The sequence below is a fragment of the Phragmites australis genome, chromosome 23 (assembly GCF_958298935.1).
Source record: "Phragmites australis chromosome 23, lpPhrAust1.1, whole genome shotgun sequence".
NCBI classification, from domain to species: Eukaryota; Viridiplantae; Streptophyta; class Magnoliopsida; order Poales; family Poaceae; genus Phragmites; species Phragmites australis.
In genome coordinates this window covers 6,290,445-6,313,021 of record NC_084943.1, presented here as the reverse complement: position 1 = coordinate 6,313,021, position 22,577 = coordinate 6,290,445, and the positions used below count along the sequence as shown (strand labels likewise).

Below are 22,577 nucleotides of genomic sequence, written 5' to 3'. Positions count from 1 at the left end.
TACATACTAGTCAACGTCAAACCCCCCACCAGCACGTGAAATGAGGCTTTGATGGGTCAAATACTTGGTCAGCAAAGATAAGCATTTTGACTGACCGCGTCATCGAGTAGGACTCAGGTCCCTTCTTTCCCAACCGAGTTCTCGAGGTCCTCAGATCATCTATTCGGGATCCCTGAATGCCTCCAAGTCCTTGAGCGAATCCTCGAAAAGGTATTTGTCACACCCGATTTTTCAAAAGAATCACCAGGTGCAATCCACATATATGCCAGGACCAGTTTCATCATACATGCGGTAACATATAAGTGATATACAGTTTTATATCGAAAAAAACAACTTGCAATAAATACCAGAGTTTACTCAGCAGCGGAAGAACATGAGAGGACTCCTATGGATCTTCTGGGCACACCACAGGCAATCGACTAGGGGCAACACGACCTAGAACGCTTGGTCTCTTTGTAGTCTTCTCCAACTGAGCAACATTTATTATTGAAAATAGCAAATGTGAGTACATATCATACTCCACAAGTGTGGGAAAGTATGACATGAGGCCAATATCAAAAATGGCTTAACTCAGGTGTTTGTTCGCATAAATGTCATTTTAGTAGTAAAACAGTTATAAAAGCAACATATTTACTATGTAAAAGATCTTTTAAAACTTAAGCCAAGGTTCCAACCGCCTTACTCCTCATCTGAGGTTTCATCCACCTCTATCAAACCTAAGATCGAATCACAGTTCCTGCCATTGTGATCCACCTAAACCAACCAAAGACCATCCAAACCATCAGAAACCACCAGACTAATCATGTGAGGGGTCCATGCCGCTCATAACCGTGAGCACGGCTGAATATTCAGTTTTCACTCTGCAGAGGTTGTACACTTTACCCACAAGACATGTCTTCCTATTTTGCCGAGTACCCGTTGGCCGACGGATGACTCTTACACACTTCCGAGGTGTGCGCTAGGAATCCACTGCAAAGCCTTTCCAACGCCTCTCTTAGCACGTGTCGAAAGATTCGAGCCGGTATTCATCGTTTTCTTCCCCCTAGGCACGCCCACCTTCCGGAAGCCGGAATCCAGAGTTTAGAGCTTTCCGACGGAGAAGTGATCCGCTAGAAAGTTCGCCAACGACAAGGTGAACATCCCGATACCCTCTTTCCGTATTTTTGTCGGTCGAATCGGTCGGCATCTAGTTTTTTACCGTGAAACCCCACTTTTCCAGTTATAGATCTACTTTATGGGTTCTACACATTTGGGCCACGGATGTCGTCCAAACGTCCGCGTGAAACCATCACATACGTCCTAGAGTTATTTTTGTCCAAACCGTTTTCGAAGTTTTCGCTGAAATCTCCGTCGATGGCCCCTCAAAAGTCTAGAGTTTTAAAAAGGAGTTCTGTTGCCGTGCTGGCGGTCTGACCGCCACCAGGCTGGTCTGACCGCCAGGGTCATTTTGCCACTGAGTTGTGGTGGTCCAACTGCCCATTGGGCCGGTCTGACCATCACAAGGGGCCGGTCTGACCACCAAGGGCCAGAACCTACTGAGTGGGGGTGGTCTGACCGCCACAAGGGGTCGATCTGACCGCCAGTACACAGAAGCTAGGGTGAGTTAGGGTTGCTTGTTTGGGGTTTCAAACTTTGGAACCTTAACACTTTAGCGATCTTTTACATATGTAATTGAGCCTTGGCACTCTACCACTGCTAGAATTCGCATATTTTCATGCATTTACATTTATTCGTATATTTATGTATTGCACACATGTATGTCTTATAATGACCGCCGATCCGTCGATTTCGGAGGCGAAGGCGATCCCGTCGTGCTGTATCTTTCTGATCCAGGACAGCAAGGCAAGCATCTATCATATTGCACCATGTTAACTTGAAGGTCTAAAGTGTTATCTATGCTTATGTATGTATGCATGTGTCGGGTACCCTTGGGTAGAACCTATGCCGTTGCATTCTTCTACCTTGGTCATGAGTTCATGTGTGTTCCTTGAAGCCTAGAGGTGATGTCGATGTCTAAAGGTTTTCGCTATGGTTAGCAATGCTTAGGTATTTCGATAGAAGTTGAATGACAGTGTTCCTCGTTGTTCACGAGAATAGGATCTACTACTGTTTACAATTACATGTTGTTGGTGATGGTATGGTTGGTGAGTTGTGAGTATGAGACAAGATGTGGGCGGTGTTAGGGGTGTCGTCTGCCTTGGTGGAAAGTCCAGGAGACAGGTCAGGAGAGGAAACCCGAGCACCATAGACCGCTTGCATCGTCTAATGCCGATCGTCGGGGTTTACCTTTAGCACTTACCTTACTCACCACATGCCGACCTAATGGTAAGGTGAGCCAAATGCCTTCGCAGCTGTGGCTTTTTGGGCGTGAACATCAACAATGTGAGCGGGCAGGCTTGTAAGCGGTACTAGTTTGCTCCGGGAATAGTTCTAGTATCACCGCGCCGAGCGATGCATGCCCCCACACAGTTGGGGCTAGTTGGGAAAGGTTGTCACGAGTACCCCTTGTGTGCACTTTGGCTGGTGGCACAAGACGAATGGTCCTCGTCTCGCATGGGTCCAGGAGTATCCCCTGCAGAGTGTATAAATAGTTTGAACTGCCGCACTCTCGGTCATGAGCATGCTATTATTTCATTTGCACCCGGTCGTAGAGTTCTCGTTGTGGTTTGTGGATGATGGCATGAGGTTGATGGTTGGGCATGTGATTATGGTCTGGGTATGGTGGTTGGTGGTTCGAGTTGGCACTTGTTCACATTGATATACTTGTTGTTACATTTACATATGCTCAGTTGTTGGTTATGGCAGGGTAGTTTCACATAAGTTGGTTAAGTTAGTTGCTCACACCTATGTCTAGGATGCTTACCGTTTAATTAATTTAACCATGTTTAAGTCTTGTTACCAGCATAAATGTGTGATCCTTGGAGTCAGGAATATATATACCTATATTGTGTAAGACTTGCGAGTACCTTCGTACTTAGGGTGCTGCCCTTAAGTTGATGCAGGTTCACAGGTCACCGAGGAAGAGGTAGTGTTCGGCTACTTTGTGCCTGCCGATCAAGATGGTGGGTAGGAGTAGCACACTCTACTCCGAACTCACTGTTTTGGTATGGAGCCTAAGGGCATGTGGCTCCATACCCTTTTGTTGTATAGTTTTCTTCCACTGCGTAGTTGTTGTTTCCTTTTTGTTGTAAATTGTGGAAACAGCTGCATGTTTAAAGACTTGTAATATAATGTTAATTACTCGCTCTTTCTTAAGCTTTGTTGTGATGTATATGTTGGAAAGACATGTGTTCCAATCTTGGGCACAAAACACGTGCCGGGACTACCGGGATGACATTCTAATTAATCGTCGAGGTTGTGATTATGAAAAATGATCCGGTTGATGATTAATTTGAATACCATTTGGACGGTTCCTCACACTTTCAAAGTGATTGCCACTTGACAAAAGTATTCGACCATGTCCAAGCTCTGCTTATCGCATTTGGCCACTGCACATTGATCTCCCTTGATGGTTATAACCCTTTTGGGGCCTAGGTTCTTGAGCATCTGGTATGTATAGTGTACTACGGCCATGAACCTACCGAGCATTAGGTAGCCTAGAATTACATTGTAAGCCATCTCGAAATCCATAACATCGAAGGTTAATTTTTCTGTGCGGAAGTTGCCAGGCTCGCCAAACGTGACCAGCAGCTCAATCTGCCGAGGGGCATGGTCGATGAGTTTTGAGTTATGCTGTGAAAGGGCTCAGCTCCTTTCTTAAGCTCTGACCTTTGGATCCTCATCTTGTCTAAAGTCTCAGCGAATATGAGGTTAAGGGAACTAGCCTCGTCGATCAAGGTTTGAGAGACTTTGATGTTGAGGATAGTCAGCTGAACCACACCGGATACTGACCCGGGTGTGAAACTACAGCTGGATGATCAGCTTGGTCAAAGATAATCTTGACTACTGACCACTTGAGGTACCAGGGAGGTCCGATCAGGGTTAGGTTGACTTCCCTTTTGACTGTCTTGTACTGTCTTTTGGACTCGTACAAAGCGGGTCCTCCGAAGATGTGCTCCAAGCTCTGATCGGCCCCGTGGAATTCGAGCTCGTCATCTTTAGCGTTCAGCTTGGCTTGCCCACTATGATATTCCACAACATCAGCCTTAAGCTTGTCATCTACCTTCTTCTTGATGATGTGGCATTCATCAAAGTCGTGCTGGTTGGTCCGACGGAAGGGACGCCACTTCCCTCTGTCTTGGCTCAGGCCTTTGTTATCCCCGGTGTTACGTGATTTGCTCCTGTCGACTACAGCTATGGTTGTGTCTGAACCATTGCCCTTGTCACCAGGTTTGTTCTTCTTCCCCTCATTCTTTGAGGACTCATGTTTGTCCTCGCCAGACTGAGGGTTCTTGGCGTGTACAAAGGCTTCTGCACACTTTGCACACTTTTCGGCCATCTCAAAGAGCTCTTTGACCGTATGAATCTTCCGGGTAGCCAACTTCCTGAGCAGATCCATGTCCTTGACGCCTCGCTTGAAGGCGATGATGACTGACTCGTCAGAGATGTCCAAGATTGTGTTGCGCCTGTCACTGAATCTATGGATAAAGTCACAAAGAGATTCATCCTTACCTCGAACCGGCGCTTTACCGGCTGGGGTGCCTAGAATAGCTAGGATTATTCACTCGAGCAGTCTGGATCTGAGCCGCATCGAGCAGAGTCTTGAGTTGATTAACCACGGGAGTTAAAGGGTTCGCTGGATCCAACTCTGGGAAGGATTTTAGAATCATATGGGCACCCTGGATATTGGCTTTCGGGGTACTAAAAACGTCACTACCGAGGCTTGACTGTGGTCGAGCCAACGTCACTTCGCGATTGCTATCCTGAGGGAGTTCGTTCCCTGATCTTTAGGGTGTTGCCGGTGGAGGCGTGCCCACCAGAAGTTGTTGTTGAAGACCAGGAGGCACATGACCTCCTGTAGTCCATCGATGAAGAGTTGTGTCAGGGGCGACGATCGGTGGTAACCCATCCCTCCTCCCTCCCCCCCGCCCCCGCAGCTCCAGCGCCTATGACGGTGGTTGCCGCTGCTGGATCTTTAGGGATTTTCGCACCATTATTCTCCACTGCCATTGGATCTCCCGTGTTTTACTCGTTGGGGGTGTCGTCGGCTCCGGCTATAAACACGAATCGATCTGTTCGGGTGATCTGGCATGGAGCCGTCATTACCACTTCTCTGACTCCCCCTGTTGCTATCGGTGTCCATGACCTGAAGATCACTAGGTTCCTTGGGATCCCACTTGAGGTGTTCCACCTCACGGTATGCGTCAAATGGGCTGGACTCAAGAATACCAATGTGGATTAATCCACCCTGATTGTCCCAACGGTAAACCATAGTTCTAAAGGTGATCTCAGAGCTAGCTGGAGGTGATTTGAATATGACTGCCGCCAACTCAAAGTGGTCATAGAAGCTGGTGTCGGAAAATCCAACACGGATGTGAACTCGAGACATGATCCATCCTTAAAAAACAGAAGAATGTCCCTACCTGGCATGCCAACTGTCGAAGATTTGTTCACGACAATATGTTCGTAATTGAAATGGGCTTTGAGATAAGGGATCGAGCACGAAATAAGACACATGATGTAGACAGATTTAAGTCCTCAATTGGAGTAATATCCTACGTCCTATATGGAGGTTGATGTATATGTATTCTAAGCTATTACAAGGAGCATATCGTATCTAAGCTAATTTAGAGCTGAAGTCGCTGAGTACCTCCAATGCTAGGGTCTTGGTGCTTGCGTCAAGTTGCTGGTTTTGCAAGTTGGGTTCTCTGTTGTCCAAGTCCTCTTGTTATATAGAGGTCCTAGCGTTGCTCTGAATTCAACCATAGTTGATAGGGAGTTCTTTATCTTGTCGGTCGAGGTAAGGCAACCGAATCCACCCTGGATACTAGTTGTACTCGAGTTGGTTAACCCGATCGAGACCTTCCTAGTACAGGTTTTGGAAATCCCCTAGTATACCGGGTGCCGCAGTTTCGGATCCGCAATATTCGGAGTTGTTGAGGATGTATACGATGTATCCTGTCCATATGTGATGTACTTCTTATACATATATACCCTATAATTAAATATTCGACACATTACTTGTTAGATTTGTGGCTAGGAGCATCATTACCTTAAATGCCCATTACATGTCTAGAATATGCTCTACAATATGATCATGCTAGTTTATCGTTCGAGTTCATAATTTATCTATGGTTTAAATTAAATCTACCTTAAGCGAAAGTTGTACATCGACGAGTGTGTGCAAGAAAATGTATTAAATAGTTAGAAAAAGCTAAATTTTGCATCGAAGATCCTAGATAGAAGTTGCATTGCATTGAGTATCCGAGAGACGATGAACCAGAACAAATAGATCCAGAAGCCCAAAATGGAAAATTACCTAGGCCCATGGCGATGAGAATGAGATGGGCCGAACTGGCCCGGCCCGGAAGCCCGCCCAGCAGTGAATCGCTTCCACCGACTTGCCCGACAGAAACCCCACGAGCGAGGTTTGTTGTTTCTTTCCTCCCCCGTCGCTGTCGTCCTCCCCTGCTCCGGCTCCATTCGCTCCGCCTGCGCGTCTCGATCTCGATTCGATCTACCCTCTCTACGGTTCGGGTTCTCGCTCCCTCTCCGTCAGTTCTTTGCCGCGGGGAAATTTATCTTTTTGGCCCGTGGTTCTGCAGCATTTCTTTCTCGTGTTCTTCTTGGGTTCTCGGACTGGAAGGGGGCCTTGATCTTAGCTTTCTACCTCTGCAGTGAGAAGGAAGGGGAGGATGGAAGCTCCGCCCGTGGCGCTGTTCGACAGCCTCAAGGTTCGCATTGCGAATGTCTTTTGTAATTCTCATCGTCGTCCTGGATGCGGCATTTCGTCGATCACCCTGCGTGCTGTGGGAGGTTCGGAATTTTTGCCCTTTTGTTTCCCGGCGGGGATGTGGTAGGAACGCTCGTAGCATTGGTAGCACGGATTTTTGTGTGGATTATTGGATCCTCATTGTGGTTAAGATTAGTAGTATTGAAGCTGATAGTATGCAGTGTATTCTGGTAAAAATATTAGTCTGGATGGTGTAGAGAATATTGACCTTGGGAGTGGCCTTGTGCAGTTGTTCCCGTGTTATTTTCTTCGTTTGCTATCATAGGAATAATAGTGACTACTACTCGTGTGATCATATTTTACACCCTGTGTTTTTTTCTTGGTTTTCCGATCATATCAGTGATACTCATTACTAGTGCAAACATGCTAAAGGATCCATGTTATTTCTATGTAAGAATTGAACCATCTGATTCTTGCCACAGGCTGCTCAACCATTCTTTTTGCTAGCCGGGCCCAATGTGATTGAATCGGAGGAGCATGTCCTGAAAATGGCCAAACACATTAAGGGCATCACAACCAAGTGGACACCTTTCGTTGTAATTTTGTTTATTTTAAGGATAATTTTAACCTGCGCTTCTGCTGACTGTTCTCCATGACAGGCTTGGGATTCCACTTGTGTTCAAGTCTAGCTTTGATAAAGCAAATCGTACATCATCAAAATCTTTCCGTGGTCCTGGTCTGGAAGAAGGCCTGAAGGTGTGGCAACTTCTATCTTTCAAATGAGACAGTTCCTAGTTTAGATAGCATTTATGCTCCATACAATGCACATGCAGTCAATATTTGCAAATTCATGTCCAGTCATATTTTCTCTTATGTGACACTAGTTTACTTTTCTGTAATAATAGATGATAATTGCATTTGGGGTACTTTGGGTATTAGTGATTATCCGGATGTATGATAAGGGCTAAACAGTTAGCATTACCTGGTGAAATACCTAGTGGTATATTGTTATTTTGGCCTAGGCTGAGATTTCTGGAAAAATAGTAACAGTTAGTCATATGTCGGGTCTGTTTCAGAGCCAGTGGTAGTTCACTAGCCTTTGTTCTGTCAGGAGTTATGTCTATGTCTGTGTGATGTGTATGCACCTATTTGTTCAGACCTAAATTTTTTATGTGCAGTAGTGTGTTTGATGTTATATTGTGGCACTGTTTTTTCTTTTTGGTCAGATCCTTGAAAAGGTGAAAGCAACATATGACCTTCCCGTGGTCACTGATGTGCACGAAAGCCACCAGGTATCCATTCACAAATTATGCTGTGTTACTGCCCTATTTGGCTAATTCTGCAGCAGATCGTAGCATGGTCTATGAATTATGTTTCCTTTGTGCTATGAGTATCTTGCATTTGAGTAAGACATATCTGGACTTCTTTTTCCATTTCATGTTCATCAGAAATCTGCCAAATGATGTTTTCTCAAAACACGGAAAATCTGTTGTTTGATGCTAAGTACTAATAGTCATGTTTTGTTTCCAGAAATACATAACTTAAGATTTCGCCCACGTTTCTTTTTGAGAAGCACCTTTACACAAGTTAATGTATTGAATAGTCCGGCCTAATTTCTGAACCTGGATACATATTTATATACAGACTTGCTTTTCATTCTTGCATTCTGAGATGCGAGCTGTTACTTTTGTAAACAAATGTGGAGCTTGTTATCATGATTAGCCACTCTTTACTCTAACCAAACAACCTATCTTATTGCTACATGTGTTTTTGCACTCTTCCTGCATTGTCCCTTTTGAATTCATAATCTCCTACTACATATCATTTGTTCTGAAGGGACAGATGGTTCCTAACTAATTCACTATATCAGTGTGAAGCTGTTGGAAGAGTTGCTGACATTATACAAATTCCGGCTTTCCTCTGTCGCCAGGTACAACTTGATCAAACGGATTTTTTATGGCAAACTATAGTACATTCATATACTTAAGCATGATTCTGTGTATTCATATCATGTTCTGCATGCCTAATGCAAACATATTCCTATGATAACAGACTGATCTTCTAGTGGCTGCTGCTAAGACCGGAAAAATTATCAATATCAAGAAAGGACAATTCTGTGCGCCTTCCGTAAGTTGCATTACTAGCTGGTCGTACTGTTGAAGCAAACTATTTTACCAGATTTCCTTGAGCTACTTTTTTTCATGCATATGTTTGTCAAAGTGAACCTGTACATACCCAGGTTATGGTCAACTCTGCAGAGAAAATAAGACTTGCTGGAAATCCAAATGTGATGGTCTGTGAACGTGGTACCATGTTTGGCTACAGTTAAGGCATCTTTTGACTCTCTCTTTTATCTGTTCATTGCTCACTCCGACAAGAAAAGAGAAATGAAACAATCATAGATATAGTTCTATGATGTCGGACCATTAAGGAAACATATTACACATACTATGATATATTACTCTTCTCGACACTCAAACATGTTGTAGGCTTGTAGCATGACCATGAAGGCATGAACTGGTGGTTGCCAAGTAGCAGCTAGATGGAAGAAGATGAACCAAGTAGCATCCAAGGGATGAATGTTTCTTGAAATGTTTGATGCATCTGTGGGTTTCCTAATTCCTAGCCATTAAATCATCATTTCTTAATTCACCAATTGAAGTCACTGAGAGTTAGAATAGGGTTTCCCGCAGATCACCTGCTATGCAACAGAGTAACTAATCAATCACTTGTGGTTGAAGATCAAGCTGTATCTCTCCTTTAGGTTCCAATTTCCGAAGGAGAAGCAACTAGAAGTTTGGCAGCAGCATACCAACTGTCTCTTATTGCAACTTAATTTTATTACTATCTGACTATTAATAGGTGTTTCTCCGTTGCTACATGAAGACTGATATTTTTTGCAATTAACATGCAGATGATCTAATCGTTGACCCAAGGAACCTTGAGTGGCTGAGGGAAACTAATTGCCCAGTTGTAAGTATTGGCACCTACTGTTCTCCGTAACTGCATAATCCACCTTCAGTGTAGATCCATCCATCTTGTTTCTAGTTGAGCACTTCCATCTAGCTTATTGATATTTCTGGCATTCAGCAGGTCTGGTATTCGTTATGGATCAATATTTGAGAAAAAATCAGCATAAGATTAGATTTTGCGTAGATGCAACTTGGTCATTATAGTGAGGACGATGGCTATTTAGTGTCAGTTTAATTACTTTAGCATTCAGCCTTCTCTTTCCTCCTGATTTGGTTCACTTGCTTTGACATGAAGGAGGTGGTCCAGCTTTTCTGTTGCCAATAATTAATTTATGTTGCATAGGGACGACACAAATGACTGTTGTTTCTTGTTAACTTTAGAATTCAATTGGTTCAGATAAACCTGGATCTCCTATCAAAACAAGCACATGTACAAGGAATGTTAGCACTCAACAGCATATCAACCAATCCAGGATAAAAATGATTTTAGATTGAGCCTTTTCTACATTTCACTACAAAATGATTGCATTTCTATCTGATGCTTTGGGAAGTAATTTTTGTTGGGTATGACTATTTTTCAAGTGCTTAAACCAACTTATTTTTCAATCACCATCCTAGGCCCTTGGATTAACACGAAAGATGAAACACCTCAACCCATAACTAGTTGGACGTTGATCCAATGGCCTAGGATGGTGGTTGAAAATAGGGGAAATTGCCCTCATACCATTATGAAGATTTGTCATTTAAGTTGGTTTCAAGCACTCTTTTTTGTGTTTTTAAATCAAACTCATTTGTCATTTTCATGGTTTTCATTTTCATTTTATTATACCTTTCAATGTTCCACTATGTGGTAGCTAGCGTCAAGTATGGTATAGATTGTAGACCATTGATGAAGAAGTATTTATTTCAGGTAGCTGATGTAACACATGCTCTACAACAACCAGCTGGAAGAAAGGTACATTTACCTCTGTTGGTTTAGGCAACCTGGGTTAGGTACTGATTTTTGGTGCTAAGTGAGTCCAATGTTGATTAGTGAAGGAAATCAGCATGAAGGGAAACTTTTTTATGTTTTTACAAGTCCCAATAGTCTACACTGACATTTGTAATAGTTGTCTTATTGACCACACTTATTCTTCCCGTTCCTCTGTGATGTAAAATTTGCAAGCAACTCTATTGTAACTTTTAGAACACCATGCTGTTCCAGCTTCTTTCATATCTATAGATAATAACCATAATCACTAAAATCTGTAATGTTATCCAAAATGCAGGTGTTTGGATTTTTAATATGTTCACTATTCTGTTGAACGTTTACCTACTATCAAAAACATGTATTACTTAATTATACAACTTCGGAGCTAGCTCATAGTGCATATCATTGTTGTTTTGGGGATGTTTGTTTTGGTTAAATCTGGGCATGTTTTGTTCTATTTTGTAAGCTTGATGGTGGAGGTGTTGCAAGCGGGGGCTTACGAGAACTAATACCATGCATCGCAAGGACTTCTGTTGCTGTTGGTGTTGATGGTATTTTCATGGAGGTAAAACATAAAAGACAAGTAAAATGAGAAGGATATGTTCAACAATGAATGAAATTATCGTAACTAAGATTTATTTGTTGCATAATCCTACAGGTCCATGATGATCCTTTGAATGCGCCATGCGATGGCCCAACTCAATGGGTATGATCCAGTTCATCCATGCAATCTTTTCCCCCTATATGTTGCAGCATTCATGATGTGTTGCACTCTTTCTTTTTTTAGCCATTGCGCAATTTGGAGGAGCTATTGGAGGAATTGATTGCGATTTCTGTAAGTTCAACATCCTTTAGTATATTAAGCCAAATATCTATGTAAACTTATCTTTCATTTTTTTTCCTTTCGTATGAAGCGAGTTACCAAGGGAAAGAAGCAATTCAAGATCGATCTAACTCCGTTCCAGGAATGATCTTGTTTGGTCGATAGAAAGCACGGTCCCACTGTCCATTGGTTTCACCAGTGTAATCACTTAAGCATGGATTACTCTTTGCATGCCATATTGTTAAATTTTTCAAGAATAAGCATAGCTGCTGTAATAATTATTACTGAACTACTGAGTGGAAATCTCTCTGGTTGATTTGTGTTGTTTCGTCAGTTGTACCTTGCTTTTGGACATCTTTCCAAAATAAAACAATTGCTGGCTGATTACCAACCAGCTCTCTCTCTCTCTCTCCACGACTGTGATGTTGAAGTAAACTTGAAGAGGGTTCTAATTGGAACAAATCAAAACATAAATAGACTGCATTGGATCAGCTTATGGCAGTAACAGCAGGAAATTTGTACAAAAAGTGCCAGCTTTCTTCCATCCAGCAAGCTTGCAACAATGCAGCAGTTTCTGGAGTCCAGCACTCCAGATACATGCAACAAAATAGATATCGTAACTTCACAAGTTGCCTATTTTACGGCATTAGCAGTCTCTAATCGCTTAGGTTACTGCTTTAGCCGTCGACTCCTTTTCCTCGTGGGTACTTGACCTTTCTCATATACAGAGAGCCTTTTCTCCTTGAAAGCCTTGACCATATTGTACACCTGCAGTGAAGCACACATATTGCAGTCTTATCAAATTCTGTGCGATTGACAATAAATAAAAAAAATACTCGAGTTGCAATTACCTTTCGAATCCCAGATGTCAATCCCATGGATTCAATTGAATTCTCATCGACAAGTTTAAATTTTGTCCTATCATGTCCCATTTTGCATAGTCGATCCACATCATCTACAAATTATGAGTACCGAAATGAGAAAGTAACAAAAGGAACAGAGTCCTGCTAGTAAGGAGAACCAATGGACTCACCTTTGAGCTTGAGAATCATCAGCTCGACATACATTGTCAGGCGAATGTGGGAGAAAATGTGAACATGCTCACCAACATCCTCGCGGAGGATTACATCGGATTTCCGTCCTGCATCAATGCTAAGCAACTGCTTCAAGTACTTGTTCATCTCTTTCCTCCTGTTCAGCAAATCAGTCTTCCCTTCATCCACAAGGACTAGAGGGAACTCCCAGAGCCCTGCAAGCAGGCCTTCTTCTGGTCTCTTGATCAGCAGAAAGAGATCATCCTTGCCATTTGCATCTGCCACCTCTTGCTCCAAGCCTAGTGCAATCTGAACGACACAAACAGCGGCGAATTCGCTCCGTGGTTTGGCCTTTGGAACCACTCGGGGGAAGTCTGTAACTTGGACTGACGAATTTTCTCTGGAAAGTGCAAATGCTTGGCAATGGCTAGAGACAGGGCACTCGGAGCAACCAGGCTTTGCCTTGCTGCACAATGTTGCTCCTAATTCCATCATTGCTTGGTTGAAGTCTCCTGGCCTCAAAGGATCAACCAGTTGACCGGCAAGCTCCCTGTGATGAAACAAATGCACAAGTTTTCAGCTCGGTGTAAAACTCTACCATTGAAAATTAGATACACAGGAAAACGGTTAGGAATAGCAACTTGTATTCCTAACACCCCCCCCCCCCTCTAAATGAAAGGCGTTTGCAATAGCGTTACATTTGAAAGAGGTGACACTAAGTAATAAATTTAGACTAATACATTCAAAAACTGTCTCTTCAAAGCCGTCGTAGAGTGGAGTTTTGTAATCTTGTCGAATCAAGCCAAAGAAGTGCAAAACGAAGCACATGAGAAGAGTTGTGATGATGACAACAAAGAACGTCCTTAGTCAAGAATCGAAATAAAGCGACGATGAGTAGCAAGACAACAGACGTAAGTTGTCATTAATGCTACGGAAAGACCAATGGTATGCTTGGTTCCTTTGCCCACCCTTGCCTAGCAAGGCTAGAGGACAAGCAAGCATATTTGATTCCTTTGCTTGGTTTGAATTGGACAAGGTGGGTAAGGATTTCCTTTCTTTTGAGAGAGAGCTAAATTGGCTCTCCTCTTCTAGCAAAGTTTGTCTTGCCTAACCTTTAGTGGGCAAGGATGGGCAAAAAAACCAAACATACCCCCAGATGATACAAGAATGCCCTAAACCAAGATGGTGAGTAGCAAGACAACAAACAAAGTCGTTACTAAAGCTACGAAAAGATCTAGAAAGCTAAGTTGTATCAATAACAACGGAAAAGAAATCAACTAATTGACGAAGGAATATGTGAACTCGCATGGCATAGACGAACTCAAAGAGTGACTAAAACTTGGATGGACGCAGCGGAATTGCAAAGACTCTGATACGAGACTACCGCACTGGCAGACAACAGTAGGAAAAAAAAGAGGGTAAAACTAGACACAAGAGCACCAAACAAAAAAACTCGTAGTATTAGATTATAGCCTAACACAACAACAACACCACCCAACAACTATGACAACAGCAACGACAAGACAACTAGCAAAAGCTAGCAATATGCAACATGAGAATGACAACCCAATGTCCACCAAACATATTAAGCAGCCCATTGGAAAATGACCCAACAGTACATTTGCAAGGCCAAATGTGGACCAACCAGAGCACAACCAACACCAACATGGATCAGCTCCTTGGAGACCAGATCCAGGTGGTGACGGGACTCAGGAGGAGCAGCAACAAGGCGGTGCCAAGGAGAGAAGCTAGCATGCCCAACGGTAGGATGCTCCTGGGGAACCCGAACCACTCCAGCATCTTGTACACACTCGGCTAGGCAGGGACGTCGTCACGCATCGACGAAGGAGCAAGCAGGCGACATAGAGCCTTGTGCGGTCGGCCTTGTGCACTGTAGTGTGGAGCGCGGGCGTGTTTCGGACCAGGCTGGGACAACATTGGCCCAGTGGAGTAGCAAAGCGGCTCATCCGACTTTGTGCGCCATAGATGGAGGGATCCGAGGAAGAAGGCGCGCCATCCGCGACGGACCCCCGGCAGCGCGGTCAGTAGCAGAGAGCCGGACCCGACTAAATCGGGACAGGCAAACGCGACGGGGAGGACGCGTCGGGCCAGCAGCACGAGGGTAGCGCACGGGGAAGCCGTCACCGGTGGTACGAATGGCGGCTGGTGTTTGAACGGCAACGGTAGCCGTCAGGAGGAGGTGGATCGGCCAGGCGGAGAGTGGATCCGGCCAGGCGGAGGGAGGATCCAGCCAGGCAGAGTGGCAGATGAGCTGGTCAACACCAAATCGGGACGGGAGCGGCCGGTGGCGGGTGAATCCGGCCGGGAAGTCACCAAATTAGGATTGAGAGCTGGTAGATCGGCGTGGGGCTACGCTGGATCAGGCCGGGTCGGAGCCGATCCGAGACTAGAAACTGGAATTGTAAGTTGAAATCAAATTAATATCTTTTTGCAAATAATTAAATTGATAAAATGAACATGTTCATTTCTACTGAAGATAGGTTGTTCAATGTGCAAAAAAAGGATACGAGGACAAACTACAATACATGGCGTTATTCTACTGCAGAAATCCTATACTGTCACAACTAATTAAGAAACAAACAACTATGATAAATTAATACTCAATAAGCTGTCAACAAGGACAGTGCTGCTTACCAGAACCTCTTCACAGTTGGGGATTCTTTTGGGTTGTCAGCAATAGCATAAAGCCGGCTTATAACTCGAACGACATTTCCATCCACAACTGGGACAACCTATAGTGACAGTAGAAGTCACCAAATCATTTCAGTCGGAACTCGGAAAGGAGCACACATACTCATTTGAAGAGCTGCGAAACGATGCACAACCTCATTGAAGGCTATGGAAGCAATGGCTCCAGCCGTGTAATCCCCAATGCCCCGAACCTCACGGAGCGCTGATGCTGTGCGAGGGAACTCCCCTTTTTCAATGATTTGCTTCGCTCCCTACTTCCCCATCAAACAGAACATCCATAAAGCATAGAACAAGGAAATCTATCATCCTTAGTTCACTACTTCTAAAGGACCACAAATTACTACAATCAAATTTAATCAATATAAGCTGAAAGAAAGATAAATGGTTAGTTTTTCCATAGTCATGACAAAGATAAGGTCCATTTCGTCCCAAAATACCCAAATATCATGGCAGCAGATGAGTTAACGACCTGACATTGCGCAATTGGTTGCAATGCAAAGCACATCGTGAAGTAAAAAAGAAAATCTGAATCAATGTTCCAGGCTCTCTCAGGCAAAACATCAAACAGGGTACGGCCAGGTAAAGGTTGCCAAGCTAGTGTCAATCTTCCGATGGAACAAAAAACTACTAAAGCTAAAGTTGTGACCTAAAAAAAAGAAGAGGAATGGTCGCACAAAAGACCAAACTCCTCTTAAATTGACAAAAATCTCAGGCCAGCAGCTGAGTTGATAACTTATATTGTGTAATTACTTGCAATGCAAAGCATATCATGAACTATTACTCAGATTCCATTTCCCTCATTTGATGGAAAAAGGAACTCTGAATCAATGTTCCAGGCTCTCTAAGGCAAAACATCGAACATGGAACGTGCACGGTAAAGGTTGCCAAGCTAGCGTCAATCTTTTAACGCATACTCCCCAGTCCCCTCCGCATCAATCAATCCATTCAGAGCAGAGGACAAACTCACCTCGAGCAGAAAGCGAGCCCTCCGGTAGTAACCAAGCCCGGCCCACAGCTCATTCACCTCCTGCGGCAAACAACCATCGAACCACACCCACGAATCAAGAACTCCATTACCATTTACCCCCCACGAAATTCGGGGATTGAATCTTTCCCCAAAAAAAGATGGTTTTTATCTCTCTCTCGCCGACTCGCTCTATGATTCACCTCCTGCGTGGCGGCGGCGAGGCTCCGCACGGTGGGCCAGCGCGCCATCCACCGGCCGTAGTAGCCGACGACGACGGGCACCCGCGTCTGCTGCAGCATCACCTCCGACACCCACACCGCGTACGCCCTCTCCTCCTGCTCACCGCTGGCGCTCCGCCACGGCAGGTCGCGACGGTGCGCGTCGTACCACCGCAGCAACTGCGCGCGCAGTACCGCCGGAGCGGCGGCCGCGGCGCCTGGGGCGGGCATGGTGGGCGCCAGGTCCTCGATGTCCACGGAGGGGGAGGAGACCGCTGCCTCCGCCGGCGGCGGCTCGGCCCGGCGGGGTTGGGGTTTCGTTTTCGTGGTGGGACGGCGGCCGCGGCGGTTGTCCGCCGCCGTGGGGTTCTTGGCCATGGGATTTTGAAATTTTAGGTCTTTTGTTTTGCCGCCACTGTGGAGAGAGTGTGAGACCAAGCAGATGAAGGGTTTGTGTGGTTCTCGTGGGCAGTGGCTTTTGTTTTGAGCGGATTATTTATCCACGTTTCCTAATCTTTAGGCGTTTGAAAACGACATGTATTAGATGGCAAAGAACATCGATAGGGTTAGGGGAGAGGTTGATTTGGAGGTTGGGGGCTCCTTTCTCGCGGACCTAGAAGAGGTCTCGGGAGGGACATCGGTTTGGCAAAGGAGGTGGGTGTGAGGGTGCAGTGGTGAGATGGTGGGGACGTCGCCAATCCTAGGCGGCGAATGACAGATGGTGCGTGGTATTAGGGCGAGGGTGAGCAGAGACGACTCGACAAAGCAGGATTAGCACGACGGTGGATTCGACAGTGAGAGCATTATTGGAGACGAGTGGAGGAAGACAAGAGATAGATGAGCAAGCGGATAAATGAGTTTTGTATATGGGTGGATTTATTACTACATCACCATAATATATGGTTTAGATTAACGGGGTTGCACTCCTGTGAGGGTTTTTAGTGTTTCGTGAACCACAATTTTGCACACAATACATAGCAACTTTTAACGTTATTGTGGTACATTCGGAATGACGTGTTTAGAGTTGATCCAAAGTGTGCACATTATTAGTAGCCAATCACATTATCAAACAACGACCCTCTAGTCTTGAGTCTTGACATAAGTGAATGTTAGAAAGCAGCGATCTCCTTCAAAATCATTACTTGAAAACTAATTTTAAATAATCATTACTAAAAATATGCAAATTTATGTAGCTTCGGCATGATCTTGATGTTAACATAGAGGTGCATGTGGCTGGACTTTAGGAATGAGAAGTGTATTTCCCATGTGTGCGTCATGAAGTCTTGCCAAAACTAGGTACTTCGATTGCAAGAAAGGAAGAACTTATTGCTTCTGGTTTCTGAATAAATAGTGTGAGTGCATTCCTCATTAGCATTCACATTATACAGGATGAATAGCTGATGACAAGTTGGGTACCATATCAATTTGGTAGCGACTCATGGCAACAAGGATCTATGGTGCTAGAAACACATCTCCCTATTGACGAACACAAACTATACAACCAGGGGCGGATTGGCCTAGGCAACTAGAGCTGCGCCCCAGTCGTGGAAAAAAATTCCAATACTCCCCTCAATTTTGTATGGCTCAAACCATTGTTTCATTAGTTGGCTCAGGACTTCACTTATAACCCACATGCACCGTCCTCGAGCGTCATCTCCAAACGCATCTCTTCTCCCCCCCTCCCTCCCCTCCCTCCACCCGCTCCCTCTCGTCACCCTCGACCTCACCGCCATCGAGCCATCCCCATCCTGCGATATCCACAACGATGAAGACCCCTTCCTCCCCACGTGTTTCGTTTTCGTCTTCTCGGCCTTCTCCCTCGAGTGCCACCCTGTTCTCACTCGCTCCGCCTCCGCCTTCTCCGGTCTCCTCGCCGCGCTCGAGCGCTTCCTTGCCATCGACTCCCCAAGGGCGGGTTCTTACGCGTTACTCACCCGTTCGCCACTGCCACATCCTGCACCCCAGACCCCGCTAGGGTGCCAGGCCCATAGTCTCCGTCGACAGCCTCCGTGCCTACCTCCAGATCATCGACATCGCCTTCAAACTCAGGCTAGACCAGGACATAGCCGACCACGCCTTCGATCTCTTCAAGGACTGCTCGTCCACGACATGCCTCAGGAACCAAAGTGTTGAGGCGCTCATGATCGCCATGCTCGTGCAGGCCATCCGTGAGGCGTAAGAGCCTAGGATGCTGCAGGTTTGTGACATGCACACCATGTGTTTGTCTTAATGCTTGAGTGCAGAGATGGATAAGCATAGCAGCATAAGCATGCGTTTCTCCAAGAAATTAGGATCTGGGACTACTTAGTTAGGAAATCTAAAGCATATTTGTCGGTGAATCAGGAACCGGGGGTCCCCGAATCCCGAGGCCGGGCCAGCATTCCGCCACGTGGTGCCATTCCACGGGTCTCCTCCACGAGGCAAAAAGATTAAGTCCCGGGAGAGGGCGCTCGGGGCCACAGTCAATGGTCCCCGAATACCCAAGTTCCCCGATGATCTGCACCCGAGTCGCCCGACGACCAAGAAAGCTAAGTACTGGGAGAAATGTGCCCAGGGCCGTGAGCGGTGGCCCACTGGGCACCCAAATACCCCAAGGACCCACTGAAGGAAGTTCCGGGAGAGAGTGCTCGGGGCTGCGTGTAGCGGCCCCTGAGCACTCGGTCCCCCGAGGATCCGTACAAGCGTGCCCGGGAGAGAGTGCTCGGGGAGGTGAACAGTAGCCCCCGAGCACTCGGTTCCCCGAGGACCAAGGAAGGGAATTCTCGGGAGAGAGTGCTCGGGTAGGTGAACAATGACCCCCGAGCACTCGGTTCCCTGACGACTCAGAAAGCCCCCTGACAGTGGCCCGGCAGGGACCCACTGATGAGGTGTCAGCCAGTCAAAGGCCCGAAGCCGCATTTAAGAGCGCGTGTGGCCTGTCACCTCCAACTGCTCCCGCCACGCTCGGTGTCAGTTCCTGCCACATTCTGGCAGAAGGGCGTGGGGTCATTAAATGCATGGGTCCCATCCCGTGCCATCCGGCCCGTCTCGGGATAACGTCGTGAGGGCCGAGGCGTTCCGTCTGTCGAGCTGCTGTGGCAGGAGAACAAGACATGGCGGGCACGTCGGGCCGCTCTGCGGCTGCCCGGTGGGCCCTCTCCACGGCGCCCATTGCCAGTGCATTTATGGTGACGGATGACCGGGCGTGGGGCGCATTTTCCACCCCCCGTCACTTCGCACAGAGGCTATGATGATGTCCTTTCCATTTATGGTACCTTAGAACTCGTGCCCTCCCGTTCAGGGCATGCTGCTGCCGGCGGGTATTTAAAGCAGTCGGCAGCAGCGGACAGAAAAAAAAGCTAAGAAGATTAGAACAGGCAAAAGCTTTGAAATCTCTGAGTAAGCTCGACAAGTTAGACAATCTCTAAAAGGTTGGAAAATCGAAAATCCCAGAGGAAGTAAGTAGCGAAGAGAGAAGATCGAGAGCACCCAAAGCCAATAGATAAACATTCTTGTAACCAGCAACATCCTTGAGGGATATTCTCAGGGCATTTATAGTATCCATACAGAAGTAGGGTGTTACGCCTTCGTGCGGCCCGAACCTGTCTAAACACCAGTGCATTTACTCCGTTTTGCACTAGATCGTTCCACCCAACCAGCCATCGCATTTATACCCATTTATTTCTCCGGCGAACATATTCAGGATCATCCCCCCGGCCGAATCTCTAAAAAGGGGTCCCTTAGGATCCCTGCGACAGGAGTTAACCCTCCGACAGCTGGCGCGCCAGGTAGGGGGTAAGCATCCCTGAATTTGTTTGTTTTCTTCTGCAGAAAAAATGGCCGGTGGTCATCGCCTCCAGCACTCCGGCTCTAACTCCAGTGGGGAAATGGAGCCCCTCGCTCAGGAGGCCCCAGTCGCTGCTGCGTCCCAGCAGCAGCCACGATCTGCACGCACGGCGTTCCTCTCAAAGGGATCAGGGCGCTGGGCCCAGCAGGGCCGCCGCTGCCGTCACCGGTGCACCATCCAACCCCCGGCAGGTGGCCGAAACTCTTGCCCTCAGGTCCGTGTCTGGACAGCGCCGTGCGCCGCTCTGGCGTAGGCTCGCCTTCGGCGAGGCCAGTCCCGGGAGTGCGCTGCTTGCGGCGCACGCTCTCCTCAGGCACCCGCCAGTCCAGGCGGCGGGGGAAACCCCGGAGGGCCGCTGGCTCCAGGAAGTAGCCGCCCTAGTCGGCACGGTCCACCGCCAGGTGCTGGCCGAAAGTTCCCATGCCACCTCCCAGCGCGGCGCCGCTAGGATCGGCCCATTATCAGGTGGCGGTCGCGCTGGCCGGGGGGCCTCCAGGTGGAGCGCTGCCCCCCTGGCCACTATTGGAGCCCAGGACCTCCGCTCGCACCTCAACGAGCGGAGAGGCGTCGAAGATGCGCGCGTCACCCTCGAACGCCAGCGAGAGACCCGGCAGGAAGCTGAAGCCAAGGACCAGGCCTCCTCTTTGTTAGCCTATGATCGCCGGGGCTCCCCAGCTCGCCGGCGTTCACCGCCCAAGGGCACTGCCCGCGCCGTAGGGTACGGCACCAGTTGCCGTGCCTTCACTAGTGAGCTTCGCCGGGTCAAATGGCCCACCAAGTTCCGCCCCGAGCTGTCGGAGAAGTACGACGGGTCCATCGACCCCTTCGAGTTCCACCAGATATACACCACCGCTGTCCAGGCGGCTCGTGACAGCGAAAAGGTGATAGCTAACTACTTTCATGTTGCCTTGAGGGGCTCTACCAGCTCTTGGCTTATGAACTTACCCCCAGGGTCTATCAGCTCCTGGGATGATCTTTGCCACCAGTTCGTGGCTAATTTTCAGGGCACATTCACGCGCCCCAGCCTGGAGTGCGACCTCCACGCCATCAAGCAGTAGGAGGGGGAGACGCTACGGCGCTTTATCCAGCGCTTCAGCCAAGTTCGCAACACCATCCCGCGGATAGCCCCCCACGCTGTCATTGTCGCATTCCGATAGGGCGTTCGCGACGAGCGGATGCTCAAGAAGCTAGGCACGCACGAGGTCGAAACCACCGCGGAACTTTTTGCGCTGGCTGACAAGTGCGCCAAGGTGGCGGAAGCTCGGGCATGGCACGTTCCGCGCCCTAAGCACCCCGCTGCCGATCAACCAGGTCCTTCCCTCTCCGACAGGCGGGAAAAGAAAAAGAGAAGGAGGCGCGAGGCTGTCCCCGTCGAGCCAGCCCAGGGCCCCGCCCGTGGGCTGGCCCAGGAGCCCGACCACCGGTAAGCACGCCGAGCGGCCGTCGACAGACGACCTGCGCCCGACAGGGCTCTGGCCCGAGCCCCTCTTAGGGCTCCAACTCCCGCGAGGGCTCCCGTTCCAGCAAGGGCCCCCGCTCCTGCGGGGCTCGAGCCGGGGAAGTGGTGCCCGATTCACCAGACCAGGTGGCATGACCTCACAGAGTGCCGCATGGTCAAGGGCCTCATCGAGTAGCACCAAAGGGACCGTGAGGAGCCCCGCCGGGGTGGCGACGATGGAGCCGCCCCCAACGACCCAGAGCTCGGCTTCCAGGAGCCTGAGCACACCGTTGCCTTCATCGACGGAGGTGCGTACACGCTCTCCTCCCGCCGCAGTGGGAAGACCATGCGGCGCGAGGTGTGCTCGGCGACCCCGAGCGAAGAGGCCGTAAGGCCCCTGAAGTGGTCGGACGCCCCGATCACATTCAGCTTGGCCGACCACCCCGCCAGTACTGCAGGCGTGGGGCGACTACCCCTGGTAGTGTCCCTCACCATCTGCAATGTAAAGGTCAGCAGAGTGCTGATCGATGGGGGCGCAGGCCTTAACCTCCTCTCCAAGGAGGCTTTCGAGAAGCTGCAGGTTCCCTTCAAGCGCCTAAAGCCGTCGCTCCCGTTTTACGGGGTGACACCCGGGCACTCCCTGCCCCTTGGACAGGTCGAGTTGCCCGTGACATTCGGGAGCCGGGACAACTTCCGGATGGAGAACGTCATCTTTGACGTCGTGGAGCTCCCCCTCCCCTACAATGCCATCCTCGGGCGCCCGACGCTCGCCCAGTTCATGGTGG

At 47.8% G+C, this 22,577-nt stretch overlaps 3 protein-coding genes across 5 annotated transcripts; 2 read left to right on the top strand and 1 right to left on the bottom strand.

The window, feature by feature from the left end:
* The first annotated feature begins 6,508 nt into the window (after positions 1-6,508).
* LOC133906221 (2-dehydro-3-deoxyphosphooctonate aldolase) lies at positions 6,509-11,862 on the top strand. Of its 3 annotated transcripts, none has more exons than XM_062348049.1 (14): positions 6,509-6,630; positions 6,778-6,833; positions 7,315-7,412; positions 7,492-7,588; positions 8,059-8,124; positions 8,703-8,762; positions 8,885-8,959; positions 9,072-9,156; positions 9,747-9,805; positions 10,715-10,759; positions 11,241-11,339; positions 11,433-11,480; positions 11,562-11,609; positions 11,689-11,862. In XM_062348049.1, the coding sequence occupies exons 2-14, from the start codon at positions 6,795-6,797 to the stop codon at positions 11,743-11,745; spliced, it is 876 nt and encodes a 291-aa protein (XP_062204033.1). In that variant the 5' UTR covers positions 6,509-6,630; positions 6,778-6,794; the 3' UTR covers positions 11,746-11,862. The 3 variants fall into 3 exon arrangements, with proteins under 3 accessions (XP_062204033.1, XP_062204034.1, XP_062204032.1); XM_062348050.1 differs by having other exon boundaries at positions 6,549-6,653; XM_062348048.1 differs by having other exon boundaries at positions 6,625-6,695.
* Positions 11,863-12,061: 199 nt separating this feature from the next.
* LOC133906220 (adenine DNA glycosylase) lies at positions 12,062-16,983 on the bottom strand. Its single transcript, XM_062348047.1, has 7 exons — positions 16,511-16,983; positions 16,311-16,370; positions 15,478-15,594; positions 15,287-15,384; positions 12,631-13,181; positions 12,449-12,552; positions 12,062-12,365 (listed from the first exon to the last, which is right to left on the bottom strand). The coding sequence occupies exons 1-7, from the start codon at positions 16,904-16,906 to the stop codon at positions 12,267-12,269; spliced, it is 1,425 nt and encodes a 474-aa protein (XP_062204031.1). The 5' UTR covers positions 16,907-16,983; the 3' UTR covers positions 12,062-12,266.
* Positions 16,984-18,160: 1,177 nt separating this feature from the next.
* LOC133905953 (plant-specific TFIIB-related protein 1-like) lies at positions 18,161-18,707 on the top strand. The gene is made up of 2 exons (XM_062347773.1): positions 18,161-18,439; positions 18,552-18,707. The coding sequence occupies exons 1-2, from the start codon at positions 18,161-18,163 to the stop codon at positions 18,705-18,707; spliced, it is 435 nt and encodes a 144-aa protein (XP_062203757.1).
* Positions 18,708-22,577: the final 3,870 nt, after the last annotated feature.

Bases quoted from the DNA above. Each gene is read 5' to 3' on its own strand.
- LOC133906220 (XM_062348047.1), bottom strand. From the start codon at position 16,906: ATGGCCAAGAACCCCACGGCGGCGGACAACCGCCGCGGCCGCCGTCCC. The intron at 16,371-16,510 runs GTGAATCATAGA...TGTTTGCCGCAG, and splicing joins TCGCCGCCGCCACGCAGGAG to GAGGTGAATGAGCTGTGGGC. The intron at 13,182-15,286 runs GTAAGCAGCACT...GTTTCATCACAG, and splicing joins CCAACTGTGAAGAGGTTCTG to GGAGCTTGCCGGTCAACTGG.
- LOC133905953 (XM_062347773.1), top strand. From the start codon at position 18,161: ATGCACCGTCCTCGAGCGTCATCTCCAAACGCATCTCTTCTCCCCCCC. The intron at 18,440-18,551 runs GCGGGTTCTTAC...GCCTACCTCCAG, and splicing joins TTGCCATCGACTCCCCAAGG to ATCATCGACATCGCCTTCAA.
- LOC133906221 (XM_062348049.1), top strand. From the start codon at position 6,795: ATGGAAGCTCCGCCCGTGGCGCTGTTCGACAGCCTCAAG. The intron at 6,834-7,314 runs GTTCGCATTGCG...TTCTTGCCACAG, and splicing joins CGCTGTTCGACAGCCTCAAG to GCTGCTCAACCATTCTTTTT. The intron at 9,157-9,746 runs GTTAAGGCATCT...ATTAACATGCAG, and splicing joins TGGTACCATGTTTGGCTACA to ATGATCTAATCGTTGACCCA.